Here is a 24,309-nt window from a genome sequence, read left to right as displayed (position 1 = left end):
AAAGTGGATTAAAAAGGAAATTTAGGTAATTCTGAAGCTTACTTTTAACAAGTGGCTTATGTTTGTAGAAAGACTGCATAAAATTGGATAATTTATTATTTACAAGAGCAATTTATTCATTCTTTGTAGGAACATGAGCCATAATGGTTTCATAGACTTCCTTAGCGACTGAAGGATTACTTAACTTTAGAGCAAAATTCACAAGTTTAGTATCGCTTGTTCCGTCTTCTTTTGTCGTTTTTTCAAATCCTGCAAATCTAACAAACTTTTCTTGCATAATAAAGACCTTCATTCCTTCAAAGAGCAAAAGGTTCAATATGAGTCTGTAAACTGAGTCAGTGCGCATGACAAGACGTGCCTGTGGTGTTGATTTATTCTCTTCTTTCACGTTAATACGGAATGTACCAACTCCACGTTCTTTCCAGTTTCCAGAAGGACCATCAAGGATAAGCAATTTGGCTTTGGTTTGAAAGATTGTATGTTCATCTTCTTCACCAGTTTTGACTGTTTAAAATAAGAAGATTGTCTTACATCATGCAAGTGGACTTACCTTCCGCTTTTTGTGTGATTCCAGGTACTTTCACCTTGGGCTCTTTACCAAAACTATTATCTTCATCCTCCTCACCTTCTCCCTTGGGCTCTTTTTCAGTATCATCATTGTTACCATTGGTGTTTGATGCTGAAGATGGTGAAGCATTTTTTAAGCTACTGCTGGCATTCGCCGCCGCCGCTGCTGCTGCCATAAATGGAGATACAGTCGCCTTTGCAAATGATGCAAAAGGTGATGTTGTTGTAGTCGTAGTAGTAGTAGTTTTGGCGGCAGTGGCAGTAGTACTAGCCAAAGCTGATTGCACTTGCTCCTTTGAGTCGGAAGATTCCTTATTTCCATTGTTTGTTGTTGTTGTTGTTGTTGCTTTGAAACCACCAAATCCAAAGTTGCTGAATCCACCAAAAGCTGGCTTTATTGAAATGACTTTTTAGCTAATTGCTACCCTATCTGCTTTATACATGTTTACCTTTGTGGTTGTAGGTATAGTCTGATGTGTGGCTGCCCAGCCTTTGGTGCCAAAGCCAGAAGATGCGCCAAAAGCATACTTTGGCTTTTCAGCCGTTGTATTGTCTTTTTTTTGGTTGCTTTCAGAAGGCGATTCCTCTTCAGCAAATTCTCCCCAGTCATCATCGTCATTTTTACCACCAAATTGGGCAGCGGCCTTGTTTTCTGTGGCAGTCTTTACTTCTTCTTCTTTGGAAACATCCAAGTCTTCGTCTTCTTGGCTGTCATTTGTGTCTATACTACGATCGTCTGAAGGGTCATTGTCCGTAGTCGACATTTCTTTCATGTTTCGACGGATTGTACTAACTGAAGGAGTACCATTGTCTTCTTCATCGCGTTTACTATAAATTCAATGTTAGCCAAGTTGTCTTTTTTTCAAATATATATAAACAAACGTTTTCTTTGTAGCAGTGACAGATGGAACATTCTCTTGAACATCTTCCTTCTATATTCCAAGGTTAACTTTTTTCTCTTGCATTATTTTCTTGTTGTTGGTACCTCGTCAATAGTTTCTACAAAAGTAGGCTCAACTGACTGAGCTCTTCCTCTTTTTTTGTTCATTGCAGATTCTTCTACATGTCATTGTTAGTCAAAAGATCATGAGTTGAATCACACGCTTTACCTGTTTCAATCATTGACTCTGGTGGTGAAGACATGACTTTAACTTTTTACGGATCAAGACTAATTAAAAAAGAGAAAGAGAAAAATTTAAGTGATTTTCCATCAAATTATTCGTGGCATCTTCTCCGCCGATGGACCCAAAAAAGAAAAAAGAACTGTACACTACCCACTTATGAACAACTCTTGTTGGTCTATAACCAAAAAGAGAAGTCATCAAGAAAAAGAAGGGAGAGTGATCATTATCATTTATTGATATATTCATTGTAAATTGACTCTGGTATTTTTCCTTTCTCTTTTAAAGCTAGAATCAATTGATGCTTCGCACTCATCAGTGTCGAATCATTTGTATTCCAGGAGAACAGACTTGGTAAGAACGTGGCTATAAACCATTGTCGGCGAAATACAAAATTTTGAAGCACGGTTGTTGGAATGACACCGTTTTTCTTGACAAATGACTCTACTGCCAAAGTAACTTGGTCTTCCACTGCGTTTGACGCAGTAGATGAAGATGTCTGCAAAGGCTGGTTGAATACGGAAGGATATTTCTTTAGACTGTTATCAACGCCTAATTCCAGTAGTCGTTTTCGTATTAATCTTATAAATAGAGTATCATGTGTATGGTTAAGTAACGCTTTCCCGTGTATCTGGAGGACACTCGGTATCTCATAAGGTATCATGTCTTCAAGTGTCTTTAGTAAAACACCATGTCCTCTTTTTGTAAGCGTAGTTGTCTTTAGATTTGAAAATGTGTTCTATTGATATTATATATGAATGCAACTGCTTGATTTAAGCTGTAAAATTACCTCAAACCATGTACTGTAAGAGAGATCAGTATGTATAAAGTGTAATGTTATCTGAGCAAATGCTAACAGGACAGCTAAACTACCTGTACTATCACCCTTTTCAAGTATGTCAATTGTTCCCTTTGTGATCCAATCCATGATATCAAATATTCGCAGCATATCTCTGCCTTCTGCGACTAACTGTCTGCATCCGCTACTATAAATAAATAACAGAATGCCAATGTCAGGGACAATATCCTAAAAGAAATAGGATAAGTACATTTGAATAGACTTTGGACCCTACTTTACACTCTCTGCCTCAGAGGCTAATTGTAATACTTCTATGGTAAACTCAGTCATAGTCATCGTAGAATCTTGGTTGAACTCAAAGAACCAAGATGCCAAGTACTGAAAAATAAAGTCCTTTTCATGGTTACCATGGTTACTGTGACATAAAATATCCTTCTTTGCCCTTTCAATTGTCTCATAGAACACCATCTGTACAGTATCCTTTGTACTCATCAGCTCTCTTACAAGTAGCAATCGACCAATGCATGATTTTCGATTTGTATCAGGCCGTTGTAACACGTAATACAGTCTTTTTATCCTTTCTAATCTCACGGTATCACTAACACTCGTCAGTAACCCCCTTCTTTTTTTCTTTCTTTTAAAATAACTTACTTGTTCAAAAAATACTTGCTATCCTTCATAAAGAACTCATCCGATTGTTCATTGCTTAAAGACATGACATAGGCTAACCAGCATAAGTCTCACCCCTCTGTTTTCTTTTAGTAACTAACCTTTTCCAATATCTTCTCTATAAGCAAATAATTCATAAAGAGCAGCATTTAAAGTGTCAGAATCCATCATTTGAAGAATAAGATGTAGCCGTATTGCCAATGTATCTCGTAATAATACAGAAAGTATATAGTACAATTCAAAAAGTCTACCCAGGATCGATTTTTCGACATGTTCAGTAAGAAACTGAGCAAATAGTCTTGGTGAAAAACACATATTGTTGTAGAGTTGCTTGATTCTTTTGGCCAGCGAAGGAAGCATTTCTTTTTCTTTCTATTTTGTTCAGTTAGAAGTCAATCAAGTTATTTATAAAATACTATACGCCTAATGGTAGCATGTCAATCAAGCATTTGGCAACATGTAAAGTTTCATGCCGAGCATCACTCGTCATTTCGACCCGCTCTGGTTGCTTAATGAAATACTGTTCAGGCTGTTGTCGTGTTAATGTCCATTGAATTTTATCGTTGTCTGCTGTAGTGAGCTTTAGTTTTCGTGTACAAGGTATAATGGGCATACAAAAGAGGGGGAAAAAAGGGGATCAAAATACAGTCATATAAAGAGCGTTTGTTAGAAATGAAGTGTCAACAAGTGTGACGAATACTAAAATAGTCATGAATGCGGGGCAATAGACACTAGTTTATTTAGTCAAAGAAAAAAAAAAGGATGCGTTACTTTTTACTAAAACGAGCCATCATAGATTTATACAGATCAGCCAACCCTTCCGGTTGTGTATGGACCATTTCAGCGGCTACATGAGATTCTGAAACAGCCTTTTGTCCTCGAGGTACCATTTCCTTGTAATAGTCTTCAACAGCTTTGTCTAATGATTTGGTGCCAGCTACAACAGCTCCAATTTGTTCAGCCAACTGAGCCACGTCTATAATCGCATGATTGGCGCCTTCACCTCGAAACATTGACATTGGATGAGCAGCATCGCCTACAAGTACAACTCGGTGGCTAGCATTGACAAGTAAATCATAATCAGGCTTTCTCTCTCTAATTTTAACTCCAGTAATCGGCGTGTCGTCTGGCGTATCAAGTACAAACTGTTGATGAACAGGGGATCCAGGAAAGCAAGTTGCAGCCCATGACTTGACCATACTCATGATCTTGGCATTATTCGTACCATCTGGAAACTCAAACAGACCATTCCTATCCCATCGGCTGATAAACCAAGCAATCTCATAAGGCGTGGCAGGCTGGCTTCTATCAATCTTGTTCAGCGTATACACCATGTTAACAACACCGTCAACTGTTTGATCGGGTATGGTACCATTAATGGTTGCATGCTGTTTGGGGCTGATGAAAATCCTGTTCCATTCCTCTTCAGTAATCCAGCGACAAGCCCCATAGCAATTCAATGGAAGAAGATTCGTTAATTCATCAAATTTGCTTTTTAAGAGTTGATGAGCAATAGGAGACATGGACCCGTCTGCAGCTATCAATAGATCGCCCTCGGCACATGTACCATCTTCAAAAAATACTTTTACGCCATCATCATGCTCTTCATAACGAACCATCTTCTTGCTCCAATGTACATGTTCTTCAACGTCTTTCAAAAGCCATTTTCTAAAGCGAACACGCTTGACGCGATAGGCCTCTTTCAAATAGAACAACATTCCATCCTTGCCACTACGACCATCAATGAAGCGCACTTTGAGTCCGCTTTCGTTTGCTTCGTGATTGACGCAGTTTTCATGACCAAAGTTCTCAAATCGATGTGCAGGAATGCACTGATGCAAAGAGTCAAGACCAGTGTGGAGAGTGATAGACCATCCTTGGCCACGGCAATTAGAATCGCTATCTCGCTCAAAGACTTCAAATGCGATTTTCTTGTTCTTTAAGGCATTTGCTAATGTAAGGCCAGATATACCGCCGCCAATGATGATCACCTTGAAGGGGGTTGCTTGATTGTTTGAATACATTTGATGGAGATTAAAAGAGTGGAAAGAAGGAGGTATTTATAGTGTGTAAGATGCACATCCTTGTATATGTGCGCGGAGAAATGGAGTTAGTGAGCCTATACAATTAGATTATATATGGTAATAAATGGTGCAGTTCATTTCAATTGTGTTGCTCTAATGCGACAATACTTGATATTTGACCTAATGCGCAGCTATATTGTTACACAGCGAACACCGTTGGTAAATGCGCCTAAGCGGATCTTCGGATTTACGAGTTATTTAAGTTCAGCGGCAGTAACGGATCTGATAACATTATTGTCGTCTCGCTATTACATAAGCAACCTTGAGTTGCAAGAACTTTTTGTTGATATCTACCCCTGATGCAAGATTTTTTTGTCATTTGGCACAGGTTTTTCGCATAGTAATCAAGCTGTTTATCTAACTATGTAAATATAAAATGGCATTACTCTTTACAGGTATATTTCGAATCATACTTATATAGATCCCAGTACACTCTATTTCCCACCATTCGATGACTTAAACGTTTTCTGGATATGAACTGGATCGAAAGAGTCGTTGATACCTAACTTAGAGTCTTTTTTCAATGACGTTATCTATAAAGATCATCTCTTTTTGCTCAACATTATATGTAAAAAGAAATGATGTTTTTTTTTATTGAAATATTAAAAAGTGATACAAGATGTATGACATAAAATGGATGATGAGAGAGGTTGAATGAAAATATGGGATTAAATAATAAAGAAAGGAAAACAAATTACATATTCTCAAGAACATATGTATTTACATACATCAAGCGAGTTTAACCGCTGCACATAACACAGGCATCACGGTTGTCTAATGAGCACTGCAGCTGTGCTAATCTTTGTTGCTCTTCTGCTTCTTTGCTTGATTTGATTTTGTTACTTGCGCCGCTTGTCTCAGATAATGACATCTCTTTAAGTGCCAATTGGTCAACAGTAAACTAGTTTTTTTTTCAACTATTAGTGGGGGTTGCAATCGAAAACACATATTACTCACCTTGATTGCATCAACTGCAGGTCTAGATCTCAAATAGTACATGCCAGTCTTTAGTCCCTTCTTCCAGGCATAAAAGTGCATAGAAGTCAATTTGCCAAAGTTTGGTTCGGCAGTAAATAAATTCATAGATTGAGATTGATCAATAAAGGCTCCTCTATCAGCGGCCATGTCAATAATAGTTCTTTGTGAAATCTCCCACACGGTCTTGTATAGTTTTTTGAGATCATCAGGAATGCCAGGAATACGCTGGATACTACCGCCATGAGCGATCATCATGTTCTTGATGTTATCATTCCATAAATCGAGTTCAATGAGATCATTCAATAAATGCTGGTTGACTATTTGGAATTCACCGCTTTGAACACGACGCGTATAAATATTGCTAGTGTAAGGCTCGAAGCATTCGTTATTACCCAATATTTGACTAGTGCTAGCAGTAGGCATAGGAGCAACAAGAAGAGAGTTACGGACACCATATTTCCTGATATTGGCTCTCAAAGTATTCCAATCGAGATGTTCCGAGCCTTTGACATTCCATAAATCGTGTTGAAGAATACCTTGACTTACAGGCGAGCCTTCGTAAGTCTCATAGGGTCCCTGTTCTTTGGCAAGCTCACATGAAGCTTCTAGAGCAGCAAAATAGATTCTTTCGAAAATATCTCTGTTCAATTGAGCAGCTTCAGGAGAATCAAAGGGATAGCGCATCAAGATAAACGCATCAGCAAGCCCTTGAACGCCGAGACCGATGCTATGAATAGATGAATAAACGAACATCTGCTTAAAGTGATTATGCAGAAACTTACGGACGGTGTCGCATGTTGCTGTTACGTGCTTCTTCGACTGGATAATAGTTGACATCAATGACCTTGTTCAGATTGCGTGTCACTACTTTGGTGACTTGATGAAGCTTTTCAAAATCAAATGATTTTGTGTCTCTATTAACAAACTTGGGTAAAGCAAGAGAAGCCAAATTACAGACAGCAACTTCATCAGGAGAGGTGTATTCGATGATTTCTACAAAAGTTAACTTAGATATAAGCACAAACACATGTGATAAATCGAATACCTGTACACAAATTGGAAGAAGTTATAGTTCCAAGATTCTTTTGGTTTGATTTCTTGTTGCATGAATCTTACAACTTTGAATTAGCTATTTGAGATGTACATTTGAGGAGTGAGCTTACCTTTATAAAGCATATATGGCATTCCAGTCTCGGTTTGTGCTTCCAAAATGGCAAACCAAAGCTTCTGAGCGTCGACTGTTCTTCTAGCCTTTCCTTCGTTCTCGTATTTTATATAGAGAGAATCGAACTTTTCTCCATAGTTATCCCATAAGCCGGGTGCTTCATCAGGGCAAAACAATGACCATTTCTCGTTTTTCTCAACACCTATCATAGCAAGTTAATATCAAGTTATCCATAGCGATGTTGCCTATTTACGCTCCATGAAAAGATCAGGCACCCATAATCCCAAGAACAAGTCGCGCGCGCGCATTTCCTCAGCACCATTGTTCTTTCGCAAGTCCAAGAATTCGAATACATCGACATGCCAAGGTTCTATATAGACAGCAAAGTTACCGTTGCGTTTACCACCTCCTTGTGTCACAAAGCGAGCGGTGTCATTAAAGACTCGGAGCATTGGAATGATGCCATTGGAGGTACCGTTTGTTCCTGCGATATAAGAGCCAGAGCCACGAATCTTTTGAGCAGCAACGCCAACACCGCCAGCAGACTTGGAGATACGAGCACAAGTGGTGATAGTATCATAGATGCCTTCGATACTGTCCTCTTTCATTTGAACAAGGAAGCAACTAGATAATTGAGGTTTAGGTGTACCAGCGTTGAACAATGTAGGTGTAGCATGAGTAAAGTATTTAGATGACATAAGATCATAGGTTCTAAAGGCGCTTTCTAGGTCATTACCGTGAATGCCAATAGCAACACGCATAATCATATATTGAGGTCGTTCAACGATTTCGTTATTGATCTTTAGCAAGTAGCTACGCTCTAACGTTTTAAAGCCAAAGAAGTTAAAATCAAAATCTCTATCGTGAATGATGGCAGCGTCAATCTTATCGGCGTTAGCCATGACAACATCATAAAGCTCCTTGGAAACCAGAGGATTTGGTTGCTTTAGTTTGGGATGTTCATGATGGTACAACTTATGGATGACAGAACTAAACTTATCGTCGGTTTCCTTTTGAAGGTTTGATATAGCAATGCGAGCAGCAAGGATGGCAAAATCAGGATGATTCGTTGTCATGTACGCAGCCGTCTCGGCGGTGAGATTATCAAGTTCAACAGTAGTAATGCCTTGATAAACACCAGACACAACCTTTTGAGCAATTTTAGCAGGAACAACAAAATCTTCGTTCAGACCGTAGCAAAGCTTTGATATACGCGAGGTTATCTTATCAAACATGACATTTTCTTTTCTTCCATCTATGTTACAATTTATTAAAAAGGGTAACCTAGGATACAGATAATACACACCTCTTTTGATTACAAACATCTTGACTCACTGACTTTTTTCTTGAATAAAAAGATGAAATAGCTCAACCTTTTTTTGGTTTGAATGTAAAAAAAGAAAGAGAAGAATGAAAAATCTTTCAAGTCGCGATCTTTTTTATTCTTGATTTTTTTTTTTTTTCGTGTAAATGAAGAGTGAAGCCCGAACGCGACAACGCGCGCTCGCGCGATTTTGACGTCACATTAAAATGTGCCTGACATTTTTAATTAACGAAATAATATGATGAAGCTTATAGTACTAATATTCTAATGTACACGTTTTATACTAATATAAGTTATAGGCTTGTTACATGCTTTACATTAGAGGCATAACTCTCTTGGAGTGACTAATAGAATGCTTTAGGATATTCTGGGTTTGAAATTTAGATATTTGTGGACGGAGCTCACTCAGGTCCAATAAGACATTCTTGAACTGTTTCTTCTTTGTACATACAGTAAGGATATTATTAAATCAGCCTGTTGTTTTTATATGTAGTGTTTCTCTTATTTGATTTACTTCATTTTTACTTTTCATTTCTATGACGACGTCTCACCAACTGACGGTTTCATTTCCTCTTTCTAAAAAATAAAGAAATGGTCCCCATCAAAAAAATACGTAAAGCGGATTAATCTGAATGATTTGACTCCCCTTAGATGTACAACAGAAGCCGCATAACACCAGGCTATCGTTCTTTAATCCCGGATAGCTGATCAGTTAATCTCTAACTGGAAATTTCCAGATTGTAAAAGGAGTCTTGCAGCTAGAGATTAATTTATTGCCAAACTTAAATACACATCACACAACAGCGCACACTTGACAATACCAACACTATTTCTTCTACAAGTACCTCGTCCGCTACAACCCAGTTTGTCGAAACGTGTAATATTCCGACCATATAACCAATCGGCCATTATAACGCGGGAAATATGAAAGAGGGCTATTACAGCTAATCGCTTTGTGGTTATTGATATCATTTTAACAAAGGAACTTTGATAACCTTTTATAAACATATTCCGTAATATAATGGTTTTTTATTATACTAGGGCTTTTAACTTGTATTTACAAATTCTTCGTTTAGCTCACGGGATCCTTGTGCTGTTCCGATTGTTCGTGTCGTCAGTAAAGGGCTGATGTTTCTATATTTAAACTTGAAAAGATTCTCTGTGATGTGTTGACGTTGTTTATCACATATGCTAATAATTGAAATTAATGGACTGACAATGATAAGATTGAACTGAACTTACGAAGCTTTCTGGTGGCCAATCTTTATTTCTGTTGCCGTGAAGATAGTTCAGTCTCTTCTTTCTTTTAACCTCTGGAAGGAGAGTCCGAAGAGGATTGCTAGAGGAGTAAGAAGGGTCTATTTATGATAAATGGCTAGATTTTAGATAAATAGAAGCCTCTCTCTTTAAGCAAAGAGAAGAATAAAAAAACTATTTACTCCTCTATGATATTTAGTGGTTGTTATATATTCGTTAGATCCAAGTTAGGAAAAGGAGAAAAGAAAGAGACAAAGACGCCGAAGAGGTTCTTTATTAAACAAGACACATTGATAACAGTAATAATTTACAATCCGACATGTGACAACAAAAGAGAAGCGAGATAGTCAGCACGCTCAAAGCCGAAGCCCGCTCCCAAGTTGGTACTTCCTCCTTACGGTCGACTTCTATTTCACATTTATAACGAAAATCGGTGTTTCCTTCTTGGCATTGCTAAGCTCTTGTGCCTCATCTGGTCTGTATTGAATTGAATTTACCGTCGCAGAGTTGGATTGTCGATTTCCGCCATTTCAAGAACTCAAAACTCGTAGCTGTTAGCCTCTTTCTTCAAAAGACACAGGAATCTTAGTGTGATGACCCTCTTGGTGAACATAGTAGCCAATTTTCTCAGGCTCTAGATATATCATCGAGAGTGTATTATTCTTCTTGCCAATTGAATGCAAAATGCAAAGGTAACAACTGAGAATTTGGTATCCAAATTACGCCGAATGATACCATCAATCATCGAAATTGTACTGTGTATTTTCTTCAGAGTATCATCGATAGTATGTTTAATGTCTTCGCATGCTGCTCACTAGACATTTCCACTGTGAGTTGTAACTCCGTTATGGTATTTGTTGTTGACTTCTGCATGGTAGAATTAAACACGCTATTTGATGCTCGAATAAAGCATAGTATACCATTCCATGCTGGAATCAGCGCACGGTTTCTTGGTGAGTTGATTTGTATCCTCTACTACCCATTATCGGCAGTGTATTATTCAACTATCCTGCGGATAATATTCATGCTTGTTAAAATACAATACAGGTTTATGAAGTTCTAGAAAGTGATACAAGCAGGGTGGATACGTGAGGTTCTGAACACTTCTCCAAGGGAATATGTTTTCTAGCTTTATGAAGGGGTAGAGATTGGTTAGACCATGTTAGTGGAGCCGAACGCGAAAGAAGTGGTCAAGAATTGAGCTGACAACTTTTTCAAATTTATGCTTCATCGCACGTTGGTTCAGTCTCCAAATTTACCATCGTCAAATCAACCTACAATAAGTCAATCTTCACTCTCTAAACAAGTCGGTACAAGCCCATTTGAACTTAAAGCAACCCTTAAATTCGTAATTATATATTCGTGGCTTATTGTTGTATCTCTTTTGTATCGCAAATACCTTTCAATGGCATAGGTTACCATGCCTCGTACTAATATGTTTAGCTTGGTATGGAATTGTGAAATGGGTAGTTTGCCCTAATTTGTCCTAGTTTGGCATAATTTTTGTTTTTTATAACTTTTTTTCTTGCAGCATATATTGACATATTTTAACATAAATTGGCTAAGCAGATTGATTATGTTCCTTGAGGCTTCAGGACTTGAATATGTAGTTATTCCAGAGCAATATTCATTAGCAGCAGATATTGATAGACACAAGCAAAATTCTTCAGGGACTTTCCGACGTTGATAAGCATAAGGCAGGCATTCATTAGTATTTTCAGGTACTGATGATCATTTGTAGGCATTGGTAAGCATTTGATAAGCATAATTAGGTATTTGAGTATTTATTTGAGTATTTGAGCGTATTGATAAGCAGTAGCAAGCATTTTTTAAGCATGTGCTAGTATCAGAGATTTCTTAAGAATGAAAAAAAAAAAAAAGGAAAAAGGAAAAAAATGATGGTCTCTCTTTTATAGTTTTTTGTTTGTTATTTAGGCCGAAAATAAATGGCTAATCCTCCCTTTCCAGTAATGAACAATAAATAAATAACTCATTTTCTATCTTTTTCATATTAGAACATATTCGAAAATCTCCCCTTTTTTTGCATAATTTCACGGTTCCTTTTCTTTTGTAAAACCGCTTGTCTACATAAAGTTGACCTCGCACATGTATAATTTTTTATTATGATTGCTTCACTTTTCTTATTTGCAATACGCGGTTTTTCTATTTTTCTAGTTAATTTCTTTGAAAATAAGTACAAGAACAAAAGCTGAAAAGGGACGACATCCTTAAAAGTAAAACTGATAGTAAACAAAAAATAAAGCTTTTCTTCAAAACGCACTAATCTGTCAATTCTGTAGAACATACGTGATAGTTATCAAAAGAATCTAGACATTGTCCTTTGTTTGTTTTTCATATACCTTTAGTATCTGCTTGTAAATAGCGTGTTTAAGGAATAGAAAAAGAAAGAGAAAGATGCTGTTATGTAATAGTCATCTATAGATCAACACCCATTATTGAAAGAAATAGGGGGCTCTTATAAAATATGCTAAAATTTTTGATGGAGGACATGTATGTAATATAATCCGTTTTTCTGCTATTTTCTAGGAAGAATCAAAAACAACTTACCTTAACCCTCATGTACCAAAATCTGGTTATTAAACATGAAACGTAGATTATTAAATTACTGACTTAGGAAAACATAAGAAATTATAGTTTTATTGCACATGAAAAAAGGTAAAAGGTAAATGTTTATCCTCCATTTCTTGTTATTATATCCCTATTCTTTCCCTTATGCTTGTAAAATGTAGACAGACGTCAACAACGATTGTGATTGTGATAGATTTAATGATTATACGTTCATTTTTATAGTAAAGCAATAGGTCTTCAAAGTCTCCATGAGCTATTTCAAATAGCGCTCGAAACAGGATGGGTTGCTAAGATACGCGACATACTTGAATAAAATGACTATACTGTCATGATACTCGCGTACCTTGAGTGATAGGCATGACCAGTGATGTAATTTATTGGTAATAAGAAAGGGCAAGGTTCACTCATGACCTAGCCATTATTTATGTAATGATAGCGTAGATTTATTATTCGAATGGAAAATAGAAGAGGCCCAGGCTTCTAGTATCTTTTTCAGCTAATGGTGCAATTCTTATGATAAAATAAAGGTGTTACATTAGAATAATAAACTGAAATATTTATATTTGTTCAAATCAGCTGTTTAATAGCATGTTTTCCAAAGAACAATAGGGCTGTGAATTAATATACTGCACAGGCGATTACTTGGTAGGCTATACGCCGTTACAGTCATACTTTTTGAATAATTCTATTGTATTAAAAGCACTGGCTGAAATAAATCCAATGATTGACATTAATCTGGATTGAGATATAAAGGTAAATTGATGATATACTAGAGCCTTCATTCCTTTATGACAATATAAACATTCACATAGATTTACAAAGGATTCTCAGATCAGTACCCTTCCTCACTGCTAAGGCTTCAGCTCTATCATTAACAACTGGTCAGGCACAGCGATGATGAGCTGAATGAATTAACAAACTACTTTTTCATCAGATAAAATTTTTATATAATACAACTCTACGTGAGGTCATGTTATTCTCAACATCCGTAGTTTAATCACCATCTATATATCATGAACTATCTAATGAGCAATACGCATTCAACAGAAGTTCTCCCTAAAATGTGCCCTGTGTCTCGAAAAGCATCAGTAGAGCTCCTTATTCCATGTATTTTTTGCACCTTGTTAAGACTTGGTTTATCACACACTTTTAACCAAGGGCAGTTCACTATGCGGTTCATTTATTCCATTTTTAGCAAAGGGCAGTTCACTTTTAGCTGTGTAGCTCACGCTCAATTTAACGCGGTCCACTTTCTTTCCTTTTTAAATGATCACGGCAGCATTGTTACTAAGCATTCGTAGATATCGCTCTGCAGCTATAGCTTATTCTGCATATATCTTATCATATGTGAGCTTTCTTTCACCTAGCTTCTGAAGCGCGGTTACGCTACTTCAACCGAACGTCAATGCTCCTGTAGTACATATCAAGGCTTAGCCATTCAACAATCACTGTCTGGACAAGCTCACTCTTAGTCTTGTGGCCCTTCCCATGCTTCTTGTATGATGATGAATAAATGAATATCTTTGTTTATTCATTGTATATAAAGATTATCGTATATTTCAGTCCCATTGACTTTATTATTCTTTTTGTCTTTTATCCTACTATTAGCCTTCATCTCTTACTTTATTATTGGCAAACCACGTTGGCTGGTATTACTTTTGCGGAAGTAGTTGAGATAGCTCCTACTGGGCCAAGTAACTTACCCATTGACTTTGATATTCTATTTGGTGTTGATATTCCGCATAAAATGCGGCTATGCCTCACAGACATAGCAGCTAATTGGGAATAGGACGGAGATACGTATTTAAAGAATAAGGAAAAAGATAAGGTATTCGGAAATTCAAACATGAGTCATGAAGCAGCACATAAAAAACAATATACTCAGCCAGATTTTACCTGTTTATTATATTCACGCTGGTTTTCACTTTAGAGGAGTATTGAAATAGCTTATTATAATTTGTTAATGCCTGCAGATAGAGAGCGACATTATGCTAATAGCCTGTATTACAGTGTGCTGCATAAAATATCCTGAATTAATTATTGATCTTCTTGGTTTATACATATGCTAATTACATCGCTCATTTCAATTCATCGCATTCGAAAATTCTTTAGAGGGAAAGAACCCAATAAACAGGAACAACAAAAAAGACATCAAAAAAGGCAACGATATGGAAGCGGACAGAGCAAATAAAGGTGGATAGTATACCAAACAGAAGGTATTGCCATATTTTAAAGGGTTGACGCTTTCAATAATGACAACTGTTGCATCTATTGCAAAGTAAGTACCATTCTCGAAAAACAATCATTTGTGTGAAATTCAAAATTGAGGTTCTCATCTGACAATGAGTTCGAATGTCACTCTGAATAAACCTTTTATAATATGTCATCACCTGAAATTTGTCCCTCATTTTTAGCATAGATACTTTCATTGATCTGTATTATAGTTCGAGTTTACATTCTGATTGATAAAATTGATTAAAGTACATCAAACAAGGAATAAGTCCCCAAGTTAAAATTTCGACTTGCAGCCCTTCAAATTCAGTAGGGATCAGACGACTGTCACTAAGGGTCATTAGCCTTTCACAAAGTTATTACGTAAGATGACAGAAACTCATAGAACGACGCTTGGGTTTCACCCTACAAAATTCTAAGGGCCGACACGAGAGGGGCGACATTGAAGAGTCTCACGCTTAAAATGAATTTAAGAAAGTTTCAATTTGATTGGATGGGATGCCTCTTGTCTGAGTTCAAATAATGCTTCCATTTGAAACGGTAGAAATTCCAACAGAGCGTCTTTAGCAGTCTGAGACGTTGACACAGACTCTAAATTAGCACAACGTCTACATTTGATACCACACACACACACACAAAAAGACTCTCGCTTTTTCGCTTTTTTCTCTTTTACACTCTGTGTGTAGCCAAGGGAAAGCGCCCTTTGAAGCTCTATGTACGTAATCCTTAAAGAGTAAGCTGATTGTAGAATTGCTTAGAAAATCTTTGAAAATCTTTGACTTGATTCTTCAACATTTCAAAAGCTTGAATATCTCTTTTTTTTTTTTACAAAAAAAAAAAGGGAGGACACGATTGCACTAATTCTCTTGAACAGCCAACTTGTAATTTAGCTGTCTTCCTCACGGAAAGACATGGAAAAGTTTGACAGCGAAAAAACAATGTGTCAACAAAGAGCCGCTCCTCCTAAAAAGAAACCAATGAATCAACAAAACAATATAACAAAAATAAGAAGGGTGCATGCAATTAATCTATCAAAAGATGAAGCACATGTGTTTATTTATGAGATGATTATCTAATTGATTATGAAAGAAACAGATAAAAAGAGAAAGGGGAATAAAATCTCAAGATGAACGCCACTAGGGAGGAAAAAAAAAGATAAAGTTTATTGACAGAATGATGGCTATTTGATCCTTTTACTGTAAGCTTTGTTTTTATGTGTGGGTAAATCGGAACATTCATAAACTATAAATGTGTCTTGAATATGTTTCGATCTGAGCTGTGTTTCTAAAATAAAATTTTTTATTACTATGGAAACAACGATCAAATTGAAAACACCATGGCAGCAGACCCATAGCAATATCGTTCCCCTTTTCCCCTTTTTGAAATTTCTTCTCCTTACTTGAGAGGAATCTAACGTGAGAACTTTGATGGAATAGATTTCATTGGTAAAAGATTTATTTAACGTTTATCATTTTATCAGCTTTATCTTGAATTAAAATGGCGCGATTAATTTTTTAGAACTTCTCTTTCGTTTTCTTTATCTCCTCCCTCTTTTTTCTTTTCTTTCTTTCTTGAACTTTTTTTTTTTTCTTCAACCTTTTGACATAAAATAAACAATCCCTCCTTCGTTTTTCCTAAAAAGATGACCATGTTTGATAGAAAAGAACAAGAATTAACAGCGTGGACACCTGAGGAAGATAAAAAGGCAGAAGACCATCATCAAGGTGTGACGATATGTGCTAATTGTGAAACGACGACGACACCCTTGTGGAGAAGAGATACGAGTGGAAGAACGATATGCAATGCATGTGGGCTTTATTATAAATTACATCTGGTGCACAGGCCAGCCACGATGATGAGAACAGTGATCAAAAGGAGAAAGCGTTGCTCTTCAAATAGTAATAATAGTGCGACTGAAAAACGTACAAGAAGAAAATCAAATGAACATCATCATCAACAACAGCAACAACAACAAGCAGAAAGTGATTCAGAACTCATGCCTCCTCCATCACCGTCATCATCATCTTCTCAAACCAACAGTCCATCACCTTCTATCCAACCTATCGTCTTACCACCACTGTACCCGCCGAGCCATCATCATTCTTCTTCTATGCATTATAAAAAATTGGATTTACACGTTTGTTCAAATACAATCGAATCACAAAAAGAATACCGAAGTTACTTGCAAAGAGAGGTCAGTAGACTGTCCAGCTTGCTATCTGAGACTACGTCCATGTTAGAGGACATTGACCGTGCCCTGGCCAATCCTATACCGAACGGTCAATCCTGTGTTCATTGTTCGTTACATCAAGACACCAAAGACAAAGAACATCAAGTGGCAAGATCCTTACTGTCCTTAGCTAGATCCCCTCCACCCAAAGACTCTACTGCATTTATAAATCGTTTACCTCCTATTTCTGCATTACCCTCTTCAAATTATAACAACAACAATAATAATACAAATTCATTGCCTTCATTACTATCTTAAAAAAAATAAATGTGTGTAAAGCTTTTTTTTATTTCTCTCATTCTATATGTATGGTTGCAATAATGTACAGTGTCTATTTCTTGATATAAGCAGCATCATGGACCTTTTGAGCACGACCTGAAGGGTCCTCAGGACAACCCCAATCGCCTCTAGGAATCCATCTGACGACAGAAGCTGTACATGCTTCTTGAGGATACCATTGTTCAAACATGACTCTGTACATGTAAGCTTCCTTGGTCGTAGGCACGTCCTTGGTCCAGCGAGCAGAGGCTTGAGAGAATTCATCATCTGAGACCTTGTTCTCACTGACTTGTTTGAGGGTATCAATCCAGCTGTATCCAACACCGTCTGAGAACTGTTCCTTTTGACGCCAGAGAATCTCGCTAGGCAAGTAAGGCTTTGCGTTGGGCTCGTCAGAGGTGTCAAATGCCTTTCTCAGGATATACTTCTCCATGCGTCCCTTGCTACGGTCATGTAATTTTTCGGCAGGGTCAATGTTCATAGAGACCTCCAGGAATTGCTTGTCCAAGAAGGGCACACGGGCTTCGACACCCCAGGCCATGGTAGATTTGTTGGCACGAAGACAATCGGCAGTATGCAAGTTCTTGACACGTGTGACTGTTTCAGCATGGAAGGATTCCTTGTCGGGTGCATTGTTGAAGTAGAGGTAACCGCCAAAGACTTCATCGGCACCTTCACCGGACAAGACCATCTTGACGCCCATAGCCTTGATCTTACGAGACAAGAGGTACATGGGGGTTGAGGCACGGATGGTTGTGACGTCGTAGGTTTCCAAATGATAAATCACATCGCTCACAGCGTCCAGGGCTTCTTGGATCGTGAATGTGTATTCGTGGTGAACTGTCTTCAAATGTTTAGCGACTTCACGAGCGGCGATCAAGTCGGGGGACCCCGGGAGACCAATAGAGAATGAGTGGAGTCGAGGCCATAAACGAGGACCACCTGGTGAATGGTTAAGTAAGAAGTCACTGTCATACTTTTTTAAAACTTACTTTCATCAAAGTTTTCAACGTCACTGTCAGATCCTCTGTAACCAGCAGCGATCTTCTCAGTTTCACGAGCAGCAATAGAAGCAATCAAACTGGAATCAAGACCACCAGACAAAAGAACACCATAAGGTACTTCAGCCATCAATCTCTTACGGACAGCCTTTTCGAGGGCTTCTCTCAACACTGTATAGTTGACAGGGTTCGTAGGCACACGGTCGCCATTCCACCAGCTAGGGTTGAACCAACGAGTGGTCTCTTGGGTGTCGGAGTCATAGATATGACCAGGAGGGAAAGCCAGGATCTTATCGCAGTCTTCGTTCAATGATTTGAGTTCAGAGGCAAAATAGACAGTACCAGGCATCTTGGAGTTCCAGCCGTAGTAAAGGGTAGTGATACCGATAGGATCACGAGCAGCGATAATACGGTTACGAGTCTTGTCCAAGAGAACAAAAGAGAACATACCGTCCAGGTGTTGAACAATATCTTTGTCTAATTCCTTGTACTATATAATAGATATGTTTAGAGTCAGAACGTGATGAAGATCCAAACACTTACACCGTGCATAATAACTTCACAGTCAGATTCAGTCTTGAAATCATAATCTTCCTTTAATTGGTTTCTTAATTGCTTGTGGTTATAGATCTCACCGTTAACACAGAGGATCAAGTTGCCGTCTTCGCTGACGATGGGTTGAGCACCAGAGCCTTTAAAGAGAATAAGCTATTTGTTTTTTTTAAAAAAGCAAAACTTACTGAGGCCGACAATAGCAAGACGTTCATGAGAAAAGATGTGGTTGTTTGCAATCACACAGCCAGACCAATCAGGACCACGGTGTCTGATCCTATTTATCAGAGTTAATATCATCTCTTGTTCTACTCATTGAACTTACTTTTTTGAAAGATATAAAGCACGTTGACGATAGGCTTCGGCGTCACCTTGATAGTTGTATACGGCAAAAATACCACACATGATTGAAAATCAAAATGAAAAAGAAAAGGAACAGAAGTGGATGTAGAAATTTGACTGATTTATAGGTATTATCTTTATTCGGCGTTTTAAACGGCATCTACACTTATCCACTGATCTTTTTCTTGCTTTTCTTTTTATTAAAAGATCACTCATTGGTTAGCCTTTTGCTTGCTATTTTTTCTCTTTTTCTCTCTCTCTCTTTGCATCTTTTATTTAATTCGTCTTTTTTTCCTTTGTTGGTTGACTTTATAATAAAGCTTTTTTTTCAACCTAGTTATCTTGTGTAACTTTTTCTGTTGCTTGCCCATTGTGACTCACACTTAACTTATTTCCTTTTATAGCAATCTTTTTTTTTATCCAACGAACGGTGTCCTTTTTTTCCCACAATGGCTGGCCTGCATTTGAGGTAGATAAGGTCGCTGAATGGACATGTTGCACCATTGATTTTTTTATCTCAAATATACATTCATGACAATATGTGTATGTGTGTGGTAAAATGATATTTATTTATTTAGGTATTTAAGCTCTACGAGGTATTTCAACAACCAAGTGTTCACCTCTAGTATACATTTGACTGATCGCAGCTTGACGTTTCACTACATCCAAGTCATGTTTAGCTTTTTCGAGCAAGGCAGTAATCTTTTCAGGATTTGTTTCATTCATGTTGGCACGAAATCCATCTTTTGAACGGCGAATGGTGTAATCCCTAAAGTTATAAGAAGCAAACTTTTTGCCATGACGAAGGAATTGACGATAAAGAGAAAGCACTTGAGTCGACATTAAGAAATAAAAGAAAAAAGAGGTAAGGGAAATAATTTTGCTGCGCGGTTATTATTATTTTTTTTTTTTAAAAAAGCCAAGTCTCTATTTTTTTTTCATTTCTTTCTTTATGCACAGCACTTGTAGAGTGACCTAAAAATCTTTTTTTTTTTATTAACCGCACTTGGATGACTAGAAGGGGGGACCGTCTTCTTTCTCGTTTGTTTTATTTGACATGCATATAAGCCAGGATGGAATAAACTTTATTTTTTTTTTTAGTAGAAGGTAAGTTTAGAGTGACTCAAAATAGTCTATAAAACTCAACGAATAAAAGTTTTTTTTTTTTTTATATATAAAATTTCTTTCCTTTTCACTTCTTTTTCTCTTCTTTTACATAAACACTTTTATAAATGAAAGACACCATATTTGATTATAAAGAAGATATTAAAAAAGAAAATGTCGTCTATCATTTTCAACCTACTCAAAGATTAGACGCAATCAAGTCTGTTATCATTGATCGATGCAAACAAAAGCAATTGCCCAAACAGACATCACCACCTATAGAACATATTGGTGGTTTACCTTCCCCACCTGTTGAAGAGAAGAAGCCTTTTGTTGAAGAAGAAGAAGAAGAAACAGAGGAAAGAGAAAAAGAATTTAAAATGACCTGTGATGAAATTAAAGCCAAGATTCAAACATTGAAAGATGAAAAGCATAGACTGTTTCAGCTAATTAAACAAATGATGTTGCAAGAACAAATAAAAAAGAAACAAGAACAAGAGAAAATACAAGAACAAGAGAAAATGCAAGAACAAGAAGAAAAGACGACTCGATGGGGCCCACCTTCAGAGAGGTCGAATTATTTTTATTCACGTCCAAGATATAATCCTCATCCATATACGGTAAGACACAATAAGAAATGAAATGAATCGTGTATTTATGTAATGAATAGCAACATCGACCATCTCGTCATTATAACTCAAGGTCCTCTCCTTATTCTTAAAAACATACATACATTATACATCCCCCTATCCCTTTCCTTTCCCTTTACGTTGTCTTGTATTATATAATAATGTCTAATTTTTATTTTATTTATATATAAAATCTTTTTCTTCTTTTTGTCTCTATCTCATTTTTTATATTATAAAATGTTGTGTAGGCATATACATTTTCATATATTGCATATTATTAATATTCTCTCTATAGCATATAAATATATAAATTACATAAGGTGCATATTTCAAATCTTTTTAGCTGTCCAACAATTGAACCGTGTAAATCCACGATAGTCTTCAAATTCAGCCATCAACTCCTGCACAGCCAAGTCATAATCATCAGGTGTCACATTCCATTTGGATATATAAATACTTTTTCTATTCCTTAAAAATGCCTTTTGAATTTCCTTGTTGATAAATCCAAATTGTTTCAATTCTGTATATTGAGAAGGTTGATATTTATTTTACATATATCTTTTTTTTTTTTTATTACCCTTCCTCTAGAATATCATCCGCTCCATATATTTTGCACAATCTGGACTTTTTTGGATCGTTTGCGCTGACAAGAGCCCAATCTCCACTAAAAATACCACAGCTTGCCAAATCCTTTAGTTTTTACCTGGATCCTGTGGCCACTCTCCAATGGGTATATCTATAGTACATTTATCTAATTCCTTAAAGCCAATTGTGTCTAATTGTTCACTTAGAGTTTCAGTGAATCTAAAGTCCAAGCCTAATTCATTGCATTGTGTCTGAGAGAATTCGTCAAATGCTTTTTGAACAGGCCCAGGATTATGATGCCAGAGATCAGCTTCGACAAGTTCAATCACACCTCCAGGCTTAAGAACACGATACATTTCACTTAGGACATGAGTCCATTGATCTTTCAAGATGATTTGACCCATATTACGTTGAAATACACTATTGAGTATTAGCAAAGTGTCAACATTAACATCAAAAACTTACAAGTCAACCGAATTAGATTCAATCGGCCATGTTTGCATAATATCTGCTTCCTTGTAGATCAAATTTTTTGGCTTTCCTTGTTGTTCACTAGGCGGTCTAATGTCTAGCCCGATAACCTTGGTTTGACAGTGTTCTGCTGCCATTTCAAGTGCCCAGATACCATTTCCAGTACCAACGTCTAGTATTACTCCCGGATCTTTCAATTGATGACATGTATTTGCTTTTCTTGCGCTTTTCAATAAATAATGCTATCGACATTGTCAATGACTGGTGAATAATAACTATCTTTTTATTACCTGTCTTTGAAGTCTATCAAATTCTTTAAAATCCTCTTGAACCAGACTTTTCTTTCGTCCCACAAAAAATTCTGTAATTGATTGACGCCTTGATTTTGGTTGACTTTCCTGTCTTTCATCAATCCAATCATAATTTCCAGACATTGTTCCCCCTTTCATCACCAATGATGAGTGAGATCGTCCACCGAGTGTGATTGTACTTCGCCTTCTTGTCTTTCTTCTTTCTTTCCTTTCTCTTGATTTCTCAATCACTTTACTTGTTTGATTCCCCATTTTTTTTGTAAAAAGGGAGAAAAAGAGAAGAAAGAAGAAAAAAAAAAAAAAAAAGTAAAAAATATTAGGATGCATCGGGATAACCAATCCGGACAATAGAAGCAAAAGGGTGATACAAAGTGGAAACTATAGAATTACACATGTGTCCTACATTAACAACAATGGATATGGTTGCTATTTGTGCAGCAAAAAAAAAAATTATATTTATAGACCCTCTCTTCAAGTTGCACCGCAAGAAAAAAAAATTTTTTTATAATGACGTTTCTTTAGTGCGCGTTCCATTTTTAAATGAAGATGTGTTTAATTCTTTAGCCACCTCTTTCCTTTCTTGGTATTTTTTTGGTCAGCCAATATGAAACAACGATTTACTGTAATATAAAAGGATAAAATGACATATTGGCTTTTTCCTCAAAGTTTGCGGACTGTGATTTTATATTTTGCGGTTTATAATTTTACTTTTTATAATTGAAGCATCGGCTTCAAGGGCCAGGCATCTATCGAATAAGAGTGCTTCATCCAATCTACACAGTCTTTAACCAACACATTTTAAACCGAATCAGTCATTCTGATAGTTAAACCATCATCTACAGTCAGACAACCCGAGATATTCTTTGTAAAAGTGGAACGGATGAATTAGGTTCCTGCAAAGTAAGAGAGAATCGCTGATGATAAATATATGAATGATAGACTTGTAAAGCTTCCAAAGATCATGAGAGATATGCTCAGACATGTTTTATAAGAATAACTTATAAATATAGTAAAGCATTAATAAACAATCATGTTGACAACATTAATATTCCCTATGAAACTCACACGCGTCTTATTTTAATAATATTCAGCTCTTCTTTTTTGAAGAATAACAATCGCAAGCTGTCGACTTAATTGACCATTTCAAATAATAACAAAGCTGAAATAACATGGTCTTTGCGTTAGTTGAGAAGAATCCGGCCAAAGTAAACCAATTAACCACAATTGAATTTCTGATGATGGCTAAGTAAAAAGTAGAAATGCTATAACAAATGACAACATGCTTGTATAGGCTGGGATATGGAACTCATAAGAATGCATATCCCAAAGGGAAGTTCCATTTTATGTGTTTTAAAGACGCCAAGGTTCAAATTCCTTTCTTGCTCCAAGAATACCTCAATCATTTTATCATAGTTCATAAATCTCACTTTATTAATCCATTCCACACTATAACATATTTAATAAAGTTTTATTATTATTAAAAAATATTAACTAAAGTGTAGTCTCTCTTAGTCTCAAAGCAGTAAGCTTTTACTTACAGGAACAGCCACAAGAAGGTGTAGGTTTTCTATCCCCAACCCTCCAGATCCCAGAATGCTAAAACCTTTAGAACTATAGAATGCTAACATACCTTTTTACTTGGCCCACTAAAATGAACTTCAAAGAGCGTCTACAACAAAGCGCCTTGTAAGAACTTTGAGGAAGAGACCAATAATGGGAAATAATCATTCAAAAATAAAAAGGATCTCGTGCGTATGTATGTGTCTAGAAGACTTTTTGTTTTTGCTGTGTGATTTATATAAATGCAAGCATGTGCGGCATTTACGCGTGAAAAACAATGCCGAAAGATATATAGCGCATACACGAGCTTCGTAATTGTCGGAAGGAATGTGTGTGATTATCGATTGTTTCCGATGGATTCAAAATGTGAACCCTGCATAAAAAGACGTCAAGTGACAACAAGATAATTTTGTCTGTCATTGGGTACACTTTTGGGCAACTATATGCTTCCATTTTTTTT

General features: G+C 36.7%; 9 protein-coding genes across 9 annotated transcripts; 2 read left to right on the top strand and 7 right to left on the bottom strand.

The window, feature by feature from the left end:
• Positions 1 to 60: 60 nt before the first annotated feature.
• RHIMIDRAFT_295425 (PH domain-like protein) lies at positions 61 to 1,710 on the bottom strand (the record flags this gene model as incomplete). The annotated part of the gene is made up of 6 exons (XM_023614180.1): positions 61 to 504; positions 551 to 959; positions 1,017 to 1,395; positions 1,450 to 1,499; positions 1,553 to 1,626; positions 1,677 to 1,710. The coding sequence occupies 6 exons, from the start codon at positions 1,708 to 1,710 to the stop codon at positions 113 to 115; spliced, it is 1,338 nt and encodes a 445-aa protein (XP_023461761.1). The 3' UTR covers positions 61 to 112.
• A 207-nt stretch (positions 1,711 to 1,917) lies between these two features.
• RHIMIDRAFT_248072 (uncharacterized protein) lies at positions 1,918 to 3,646 on the bottom strand (the record flags this gene model as incomplete). The annotated part of the gene is made up of 7 exons (XM_023610478.1): positions 1,918 to 2,427; positions 2,479 to 2,715; positions 2,767 to 2,955; positions 2,992 to 3,085; positions 3,139 to 3,211; positions 3,258 to 3,528; positions 3,578 to 3,646. The coding sequence occupies 7 exons, from the start codon at positions 3,644 to 3,646 to the stop codon at positions 1,918 to 1,920; spliced, it is 1,443 nt and encodes a 480-aa protein (XP_023461760.1).
• Positions 3,647 to 3,923: 277 nt separating this feature from the next.
• RHIMIDRAFT_208492 (FAD/NAD(P)-binding domain-containing protein) lies at positions 3,924 to 5,180 on the bottom strand (the record flags this gene model as incomplete). The annotated part of the gene is made up of 2 exons (XM_023607061.1): positions 3,924 to 4,356; positions 4,429 to 5,180. The coding sequence occupies 2 exons, from the start codon at positions 5,178 to 5,180 to the stop codon at positions 3,924 to 3,926; spliced, it is 1,185 nt and encodes a 394-aa protein (XP_023461759.1).
• A 547-nt stretch (positions 5,181 to 5,727) lies between these two features.
• RHIMIDRAFT_220095 (uncharacterized protein) lies at positions 5,728 to 8,773 on the bottom strand. The gene is made up of 7 exons (XM_023607398.1): positions 8,690 to 8,773; positions 7,637 to 8,638; positions 7,382 to 7,585; positions 7,264 to 7,329; positions 7,001 to 7,211; positions 6,198 to 6,945; positions 5,728 to 6,141 (listed from the first exon to the last, which is right to left on the bottom strand). Exons 1-7 carry the CDS (start codon positions 8,706 to 8,708, stop codon positions 5,980 to 5,982), a joined length of 2,412 nt encoding a protein of 803 aa, XP_023461758.1. The 5' UTR covers positions 8,709 to 8,773; the 3' UTR covers positions 5,728 to 5,979.
• Positions 8,774 to 16,433: 7,660 nt separating this feature from the next.
• RHIMIDRAFT_208536 (glucocorticoid receptor-like (DNA-binding domain)) lies at positions 16,434 to 16,670 on the top strand (the record flags this gene model as incomplete). Its single annotated transcript, XM_023607067.1, has 1 exon — positions 16,434 to 16,670. A coding segment is annotated over one exon (237 nt), but the record flags the coding sequence as incomplete, so codon positions are not given.
• A 639-nt stretch (positions 16,671 to 17,309) lies between these two features.
• On the bottom strand, positions 17,310 to 19,255 carry RHIMIDRAFT_80280 (asparagine synthetase; the record flags this gene model as incomplete). The annotated part of the gene is made up of 5 exons (XM_023615719.1): positions 17,310 to 18,236; positions 18,287 to 18,785; positions 18,839 to 18,987; positions 19,036 to 19,124; positions 19,173 to 19,255. The coding sequence occupies 5 exons, from the start codon at positions 19,250 to 19,252 to the stop codon at positions 17,347 to 17,349; spliced, it is 1,707 nt and encodes a 568-aa protein (XP_023461756.1). The 3' UTR covers positions 17,310 to 17,346.
• A 299-nt stretch (positions 19,256 to 19,554) lies between these two features.
• Positions 19,555 to 20,296, bottom strand: RHIMIDRAFT_270391 (uncharacterized protein). Its single transcript, XM_023612186.1, has one exon. The coding sequence runs from the start codon at positions 20,030 to 20,032 to the stop codon at positions 19,772 to 19,774; it is 261 nt and encodes an 86-aa protein (XP_023461755.1). The 5' UTR covers positions 20,033 to 20,296; the 3' UTR covers positions 19,555 to 19,771.
• A 125-nt stretch (positions 20,297 to 20,421) lies between these two features.
• RHIMIDRAFT_241997 (uncharacterized protein) lies at positions 20,422 to 21,014 on the top strand (the record flags this gene model as incomplete). Its single annotated transcript, XM_023609692.1, has 2 exons — positions 20,422 to 20,913; positions 20,964 to 21,014. 2 exons carry the CDS (start codon positions 20,422 to 20,424, stop codon positions 21,012 to 21,014), a joined length of 543 nt encoding a protein of 180 aa, XP_023461754.1.
• Positions 21,015 to 21,251: 237 nt separating this feature from the next.
• Positions 21,252 to 22,412, bottom strand: RHIMIDRAFT_248066 (S-adenosyl-L-methionine-dependent methyltransferase; the record flags this gene model as incomplete). The annotated part of the gene is made up of 4 exons (XM_023610477.1): positions 21,252 to 21,442; positions 21,626 to 21,927; positions 21,973 to 22,220; positions 22,269 to 22,412. 4 exons carry the CDS (start codon positions 22,410 to 22,412, stop codon positions 21,252 to 21,254), a joined length of 885 nt encoding a protein of 294 aa, XP_023461753.1.
• Between the last annotated feature and the right edge of the window lie 1,897 nt (positions 22,413 to 24,309).

Source organism: Rhizopus microsporus (assembly GCF_002708625.1).
Source record: "Rhizopus microsporus ATCC 52813 unplaced genomic scaffold scaffold_27, whole genome shotgun sequence".
Lineage (NCBI taxonomy): Eukaryota > Fungi > Mucoromycota > Mucoromycetes > Mucorales > Rhizopodaceae > Rhizopus > Rhizopus microsporus.
Note: the sequence above shows the minus strand (reverse complement) of the source record. Positions and strands in the feature narration are given on the sequence as shown.

What these genes read in the sequence shown, in the direction of transcription:
- RHIMIDRAFT_270391 (XM_023612186.1), bottom strand. Translation starts at nt 20,032, where the DNA reads ATGTCGACTCAAGTGCTTTCTCTTTATCGTCAATTCCTTCGTCATGGC.
- RHIMIDRAFT_220095 (XM_023607398.1), bottom strand. An exon ending in TTCTTCCAATTTGTGTACAG is followed by an intron (nt 7,212 to 7,263) that starts GTATTCGATTTA and finishes TAACTTTTGTAG; the next exon opens with AAATCATCGAATACACCTCT. An exon ending in AGCAACATGCGACACCGTCC is followed by an intron (nt 6,946 to 7,000) that starts GTAAGTTTCTGC and finishes ATCTATTCATAG; the next exon opens with CATCGGTCTCGGCGTTCAAG.